This window comes from Hylobates moloch, unplaced genomic scaffold (genome assembly GCF_009828535.3).
Source record: "Hylobates moloch isolate HMO894 unplaced genomic scaffold, HMol_V3 SCAFFOLD_16, whole genome shotgun sequence".
Lineage (NCBI taxonomy): Eukaryota > Metazoa > Chordata > Mammalia > Primates > Hylobatidae > Hylobates > Hylobates moloch.
Genome location: NW_026652291.1, coordinates 24,905,676 through 24,914,121, shown reverse-complemented (window position 1 = coordinate 24,914,121; position 8,446 = coordinate 24,905,676). Strand labels below are relative to the sequence as shown.

Below are 8,446 nucleotides of genomic sequence, written 5' to 3'. Positions count from 1 at the left end.
ACTGCATACATGATAAAAATGCATAGCTATACTCTCAGGTTACATAGCTTGTGTTACGCAATTTTTGGATATGAGATATCTTCATGTTCTAAAGGAAGAGTTGCATTCAAGTTCATGGAAAGAGGCTGCCATTTTTTTCTTCAGTACCATCAAATATGGTAAGTTAGGACAACATATCTTGAGTGGAAGCATCTTTATGAAATGTGAGAACCCTTAACGAGCAAGTGTACTTTAACAAACACAAAATGTAATGCATATTACAAAGGTATTGCTTTATTACCCTTGTCTATGCAGAATCCATGACCCAATAGGATTCAGTTCCTGAAAGTTTACTATTATTTAGCATTTAATATAAATCTTTCTCCACTAGGAGATCAGCATGTAAAGGGAATACGTTCTTAAACACTTTGATGAAAAAAGTTGGGATGGTAGAAGCAGATAGTACCAAATTATACAAGATTATATATAAATCTCATGGACAAAGGAGTTTGGTGCTATGATTTTAGTCACAGTAAACCAAAGACGGTCCAGGATATGACTGAAGTGATCACAGTAGGATATTTGGCCACAAAAAGACAAATAAATAAATAGTGCTATGAATTCTTTACAGTGCTCTACAGTTCAGATATCATTTATGAATTCTTTATTGCTATTAAAAATGGATGATTGGAAATAATTTTCAGCTACTATATGTAGTTGCGGACTGCTGAGATGATGGATATAAAAGTCCTGAGCATTTATAAAGTGGACTGTCTAATGTTATATATGCACATCTCCATGACATGTTATAACACATGATAATTTATTAGGGAGAAAGCATTTTTCAAAAAATCAGTTGTATATAAATGCTCCCTGAATCTAAAGTGCTGGCAACTTTTGCCTCAAGGGAAACTCATTTTCCTTCTTTTTAGCCAGTAATTTTTGAAAGGCCTCAATTAGAAATCCAAATTTTGGTTGGGAAAATGTGACTGACCACACTTGAAAAAGGAAAATACAAAGTGAAAAAATATCATTCTTTCTGTGCTAGTATAAGTTGCAAATAAATTAGCTGCACATCATTCATGAGCTGATATTATTTGGATTGGTTTATCATTTACAAGGATCAACAGTATTGTCACTTTTGTCAATGTTTGGCAATACCAAAGAGCCAAAGCTGCAGGTATGTCTGTTAGATAATCTGGGCCAAATTGCTGTAAGAATAGAGATGTTATTATTTGTAACACACTCATGTAAAATAACAAATTACATTTGCTTTTTTAGCTCTCATATTCCTCTTTTTTGGTTTGTGAACTTGTTCCATTCATTGTGGCATCTTCCTTGTTTGAAGCTGAATCTGGAGCAACAGTTCTTTTGGTAAATGCTGGCAAGGTAAGAAGAAAAAGAAAAATAAACCTAGGTGAATATAAAACTGGCCTAAAAAATTAATTTTGCAGAAGGTAGTTAATGTATCATGGTATTTGATCGAGTTTTCTATAATTAAACTTCACATGGACTAACAGACCTTCAACCTAAGAATAAATACACTCAATTTAAGACATTTAAAAAAAACACATGAGAATTAAAATTTTTATTTTATTTGAAGAATACCTGAGAGTAAAAAGTGTGTGCTTTGTCAGGATACAATGATATAAACCACACATGCATGTGCGCGCGTGCACACACACACACGTGCACACTCGCACAGAATTTTAGAGGCAGAAATCTTAAGGGCTCTTTTTATGGAATCCTCTTTGTTACAACTTCTAGTCTATTGAAAGTAGACCTGCAGTCTGAGTTTACTATTCTTTTACTATCTCCTACCCCTCGTCTGAGCTATAGATGCCTATATCCAACTGTCTGTGTGAAATCTTCTCTCCTGATCTCCACTCTCTGATGCCTGCTCATTCCTTACTCTTCTCCAACTTGAAAAATGATATACCCATCTGCCCAATTTCTCAAACTGTAGTTCCTCTCTTCCTTTGTCCTGTCTGATCCATCTATTCAGTTTAAGAGTGAGCGCTAATGACTATCCCTATCAATTTCACCTGAGTCCTGATTCACACCATCCCCATTGCTCTCATCTCAGCCCCCAAGTCACCATTTTCTCCCTTTCTGTTTTCTTCTTGTTCCCTTATGATCCTTTCTCCACAACACAACCACAGTTACCTTTCTGAAAAGTCAATCAAATTATGTCATTCTCCTGCATGACTCCCTCATCCTGCCCTTAATGGTTGCCCAGTGAACTCAGAATAACATCCACACATCTGACTGTGGGTGCACCCTCTCACTCACTCGCTCAGTAGCCCGTATCTCTAGGAGACCATGGCCCTTTCTTCTCCGGAGCTTTTGTACTTTTTGCCCCTACTATCAGGAAGATGCTTCCCATCCAATTTCAACTCAGCTACTGCTTCTTGTCATTCAGGTTTCAGCTGTAACCTCCTCAGGGAGGCAGATCCTGATCACCAATCTAAAGGAGTGCTCCTGTTCCAGGTACCTTCTATCATTTCACCTTGATAGCACCAATCACCATTTTAAATGACTTGTTTACGTGCTCGCTACTTGTTTCTCCATGACATGACCTTGCCTGTCCTGTTCACTACTGTATACTCCACAACTGAACACTGGACATGGTACACAGCCTCCTAGTAAATACTGGTTGAACAAGTGAATACAGTTGAGGGATTTTAAAATGACAGCCAACTGGGGATTTTCTAGCTGGTTTCTGGAGCGCCTCTAGAGAGTACCTTGTCAACTTGCAAAAATCAGAATTCAATTATTTAAAAATATCCGGCATTTAACCGATCAGTAAAAAATACCTGAACCACAGTCACATAAAATAAACCTGTAATCACATAAAATAAACCTGTAAAATGAGAGAGACAGAGAGACTGCACATTCATAGAATTAAATCCTTTAACGGACAAGAAACAATTTTATTGCCTTTATCAGTGTCCTAGTGTTTTCATTGCCATTAATCTTTGGCATTTTATTCTACAAGGCTGAGGACAGGTTACATATGAAGTATCTTTTCACAGTTAGCCAGGTAGACCTTGAAGTGTAACACAGAAGTGAAAATAGTGTGCTATTCTTGCTGTGGATAAATTATTTTTCACCCCGGGACTTAAACTACCATTAGAGGCACCTCAAAACACAAAGTGAGAATACTAACTTTTCTTTTTATAGCAATGTAAACTGAGGTAAGAAAGTGAAATAGTATTTTTAAGCATCTTTCATTAATTTGCTTTTCTAAGAATATCAAATTAAAATAATCTTAAGATTCACTTCCAACTCCTATACTAACCCTTAGATAACACATTTTCCCCATGAAGAATAACAATTCCTTCTTTTTGGGTTTATTTATTTTAACAAACATTATGTTTTGGAACAGTTTTAGATTTACAGGAAATTTACAATCTGCATTTATTTTTAAAATCTGGTTTGGAGACACCAACTCCACAAAGATGAAACATTTTAGTCTTAAAAACTAGAGATTTCTAGAAGTCGTCAGATGACTATGGACCTCAGTGTAATCTGATCTGGTCCCAGTCCTGGGATGTGATGGCTGTATCCTGGAGTTGTGTTCCTTTAGTCTAAAAGGAGCTATACATAGTGACTAGTGGTCAGTTGCCACTTTTGAAAAGCAAAAATGACAGTTTCAAAAGCTGACATTATGAGTCTTTCTTACTAAGCCCCCACTGTCTACAGGCTGAAGGTAATGGAATCCAAGTCTTCTAAAAGAGTGTCCTGACTCACGGCCATAACTTCCAGCAAGCCAGGATAAATTTGGTAGTGATCATGGCTTTAAATAATGGATTTCTGTGTTCCTATTTCCAATGGCAATATAAACTTACAATTTATACATTTCTTCCCTTCTTCCTGGCAGAAGGAATCTACCTTTTCTTGAATTGACCTGAACTACACAAAGCTGACATAAATTACTTCTTAAAACAAACTTTCATTAATGCTGGATCACTTCAGAGACCACAAATTATGCAGTATTTTCCCATTTCCTTTGTTTTTTCCATGGTCAATGATTCTACACTTCAGTTTGGTCACAGTTTGACAGGGCATCTAAGTCAGCAGAATGAATACCTTAGCATCTACAGCTTAAACGAAAGGGCCTCACTCAGTACAAATTCTGACTAGAGTAAGGAGCTGACTGTTCTGTGGGCCCAGAAACTCATGTCTGCTTAATGACCTATGACTATCCACTCCCTCTGTCTCTACACAGATCTAAACTGCTCCAAACTCCAAACCCCAGCTTTCATGTTCCACCTGAGACTTAACAAAAAAATCAGACATTTACTAGTCAGACATAAAAGATGGGGTTTTCTTAGTAACACTGGTCATTGTAAGAATCATTTTTAGCCAAAGTGTATATACACATATCAAATAATACCAAAGGGTTACACAGAAAAACAGGAGTTTCTTGTCCTACCTCTCTGAATTCCACAATCCCACTCCCCAGAGTCAGTTATGATCACCTCTTCCAGTTTTATTTTCTGTATTTATTTCATTTTTGTAAAACATGGAGAAGCCTATATTGCTATTTTCTGATTTAAATTTTTAGACATTATCCACACCCACCCCCTTCTCCTCACCCCATACTCCCAATATAGTTACATATGAGCTTTTAGTTATATGACTGTTTACAGTATTATGACTAAATATGGCTCATGAAAACACAGTAAGTATACTATGACAACATTTCTTGTTTATTTTTTTCTCCTGGGTTTATTAATTGACTCTTGTTTTAATTTTATTTCTTTTTATTTGCTCTTTCTCTGTGACCATCTTGCTTCTAAGTGCTCAGTTGGATCTGCCATATGTCCACTAGTAGTCTTTTTTTTTTTAAGTGTTCAATTGTATCAGATATCTATCAGTTTTTTGTTTGTTTCCTGCAAATTTTCTGGATAGAATCTTTCCTTTCTTCCTTCAGTATGGCAGAACTGAAAAACATGAGTGTCCAGATAAAAAGTAGCTAGAAGAATAAATAAGACAAGACCCACACTGAGGCACATCATCACAAACTCACTGGGGTGAAAGAGAAGATCCTAAAAGTTCCTGGAGCGAGCAGTAGAAAGGATGTGGTAGGGTGGGAAGGGGGTGCAGAAGATGACTTCAAAGGAGTGACAGTCTTTATCTATGAATGAAGGATTTTTCAACAACAACATTGGATTTTGGAGGATAATCGTTCAGTGACTTCAGAAAGAAAATCATTTTCCACTAGAATTTTATATAACGGAATAAATCTATTTTTAGAAATACAAACACTAAAAATATTCACCTCCTTTTCTTTCTTTCTTTTCTTTTTCTTTTTCTTTTTTTTTTTGTAATGGAGTCTTGCTCTGTCGCCCAGGCTGGAGTGCAGTGGCGTGATCTTGGCTCACTGCAACCTCCGCCTCCCGGGTTCAAGCGATTCTCCTGCCTCAGCCTCCCGGGTAGCTGGGACTACAGGCGCCCACCATCACGACCGGCTTATTTTTTGTATTTTTAGTAGAGATGGGGTTTCACCGTGTTAGCCAGGATGGTCTCGACCTCCAGACCTCGCGATCCGCCCGCCTCGGCCTCCCAACTCCTTTTCTTTGATGTGCTCTTGAGGTAGGCGGTGGGACTAGACTCCAAAGGCAGGGCTTGGACACCTGCCCAAATTGAGGACTAGCTAAAACGGGTCTCAAGCAGAAGCACCTCCCCATAAGACAGGCCCACATGTGTGCCTGTCAGTTTATCATTGCCACGGCAACACGACACACCTGTCGCCATTTTCCTGGCGACAACCCAACAACCTGGAAGTTACCACCCTCATCCTAGAAATTTCTGCATAAGCTGCTCTTTAATTGGCATATAATTAAAAGTGGTTATAACTATGGGTGCAGAACTGCTTCTGAGCTGCTGCTCTGGGCACACTGCCTATGGGGTAGGCCTGTTTTGCAAGGAGTAGGACCTCTGCTGCTGCTGTACACTGCCGCTTCAATAAAAGCTGCTGCTAACACCACCGGCTTGCCCTTGAATTCTTCCCTGGGTGAAGCCAAGGACTAAGCCTCAATTTTGGGGCTTGCTTGTCCTGCATCACTCTCATAAAAGAAAGGAGTGAAACAAGAAAGAGGAAGGTATAGGATCTGGGCACACGGGCATCAATATAGGAAAAGAGTGAAGGACAATCTCAGGATGGCCACTGTGCAGTGGGTGTTTGTTGGGTGGGCCTGGCCACTCTTGGCCTCTTGTTCTGTTTTCTCTGTCCTCTCAAGACTCACATTAATCATCTATTGTCCCTCCTGAATTGATTTTCTAAAAATTTTATCTTTTCTCTCTATTGTCCCATTCTTTTTCTTTTTCTTCTCCTTTCTTTGTGGTTATTTCACATTGTTTTCCACCTTTCTAGTTTTCTTTTCTCTTTATGGCAATCATATTTTAAAATTCTGACACCACTTAGTCTGTGTTCCTTTTTCATAGTATTTTGCTCTTGTTAAATTTAGTGGACATAATATTTTCTCTTATCTCTCAAAGGGTATTAATGATATTCTTTAAAACATCCACTATTCCCTGTATTACTCATTTGCTGTAAGTTCTGTTTTCCTCTTTGTTGGTCCTGGCATCTGTTCTTTTTAATTTTTCAATTTAAAGGGAGATTAAAGAAAAATTACAGGACAATTTCTATAACTGAGCTGAAATTTTGCTACAAAAAATGAAGTATTCAGGGTAATCCTAATATTTCTCACTGCTAATGTGCCCCATTATTAAAAACAGAAAACTTAAGGCTTATCAGAAAAGCAAATAAGAATGTTTTCTAGAAATAATTATAATTCAATTACTTGAAAGTAATTAATGATAAGGTAGCTATGATTAAATTTTTAAAAGTATTTTTGAAAATATGGGGATAGGTCTGGGAAGAAAATCATAAAACAAACTTGTACACGAGAAGAATAGTAAAACATAAGACTATGGATTAATCAATTAATTAATGTATTTATTTACTAATTAAACTGATGAAGAGTTTTACTTTTTAGGTTAAATTTTTCAGTTAGATTTCACAATATAAACTTTAATAAATGTTTTCTTTTTCAAATTATGCTCTTGATGATATTTTTTCCTATTTAACTTTATTTCCTTTTCAGCCAGTGTATTTCTATAGAAACCTATAGTTGCTTGTGAGAAATATATCTTAATTAGAGAAATGACCACAACTGGTCATGAAATGCTAGTGTTGAAACCTAAATACAGGTTCTTTCACTGCCTATCATAGTAGTAAATACAATTCCAAAAATCTTGATGTTTTCCATTTAATGTCTTCTAACTACTTCCCTCTAGGTGCCTTTCTAGGAAGGCTTATGAAGGTCATAATGGCAAAAGTAACAGCAGTATAACAAAGACCTCTGTGTTCACATCATGGTGCTGTTTATCTCCAGGCTCTTGAATGTCTTACTAATTGGGACACTGTGATGTTTCATAGTGCGAAGTCCCTACTTCCTCCTCCATGCTTGTTTATATTAGAAGGACTTGGAGAAAGTTTTTCATTGCTAAATATGAAAGAAAAAAAATTTGGCCTATGTGTATATCAAATTCTGAGGTGCCATAACCAACTTGAGGTCCACATTGAAGGGTGGTTCTTGGATTATGTAGATACAAAATCACTTGGGAAAATGATTAGGACAGGAAGAAAAAATGCTCAGCATTTAGAATAAAATAATCATGAAATAATGAAAAACCAAACCATTTATCAGAAACTGATATATATTTATTCAATGAATCCATGAATATAAACCAGCAAAAATGAGAGTTATCACCTTTGGATTTGACCTACTTCCTAGTGGCTTGTTTTGGTATTTTATTTTAGAGCAATATAGCTATTTTAAATGACAGAATTATCAAATTTAATGTATAACCCTACAGGCCCATGGTAAACTGAAGAGCGAAATTATTACCTAAATAAAAATCCATTAAATAACATTTGGATCCCAATAGTTTAGATAAATGTGGACTTAACAAAAACAACTTATATGTATATTAATTGAATATTATTTGAATATTAGTTGAGTATTTACTATTTGCCAACTATTATATAGAGTGCCAAGGAAACAGTGGTGAACAAAACAGGCACTGCTCCTATCCTCAAGATATAAAGAAAAATTGTAGCACACTGTGGGTGCTCATAACAGAGACTACACTTCAAACTGTGAAGTTTCTTTAAGGAAATTACATATAAGCTGAAATTTGAAGACCACATATAGGAAGGAAGGGAGACGGCAGGGATAGATGGTGGCAGATGGCATTTTGGGCCAATGGACACATACCTTGTTGATACTGATGATGACATTTATCAAGATTTACGAAATATTCACAGAGTGAAATCTAGCAGTAATAGTAGTCTTACTCTTTGTATAAGATTACATATTTCTCAACATTTATATGCAAAGACCTTCAATTTTTTGATAATTTGAATTTTATTATAAAATAACTGTCTTTACTC

General features: G+C 36.4%; 1 protein-coding gene across 8 annotated transcripts in view; it reads right to left on the bottom strand.

The window, feature by feature from the left end:
* Positions 1–251: 251 nt before the first annotated feature.
* Positions 252–8,446, bottom strand: part of CEP128 (centrosomal protein 128) — a 447,534-nt gene continuing 439,339 nt past the window's right edge. For 4 of the 8 annotated variants that reach the window (XM_058429717.1, XM_058429720.1, XM_058429729.1 and 1 more), the window contains one exon: positions 334–1,360. In XM_058429717.1, coding sequence (XP_058285700.1) covers positions 1,257–1,360 — 104 coding nt within the window. In that variant the 3' untranslated portion in view covers positions 334–1,256. Of the gene's footprint in view, positions 1,361–8,446 lie in introns of all 8 variants that reach the window. The other 4 variants (XM_058429719.1, XM_058429718.1, XM_058429721.1 and 1 more) reach the window with 3 other exon arrangements.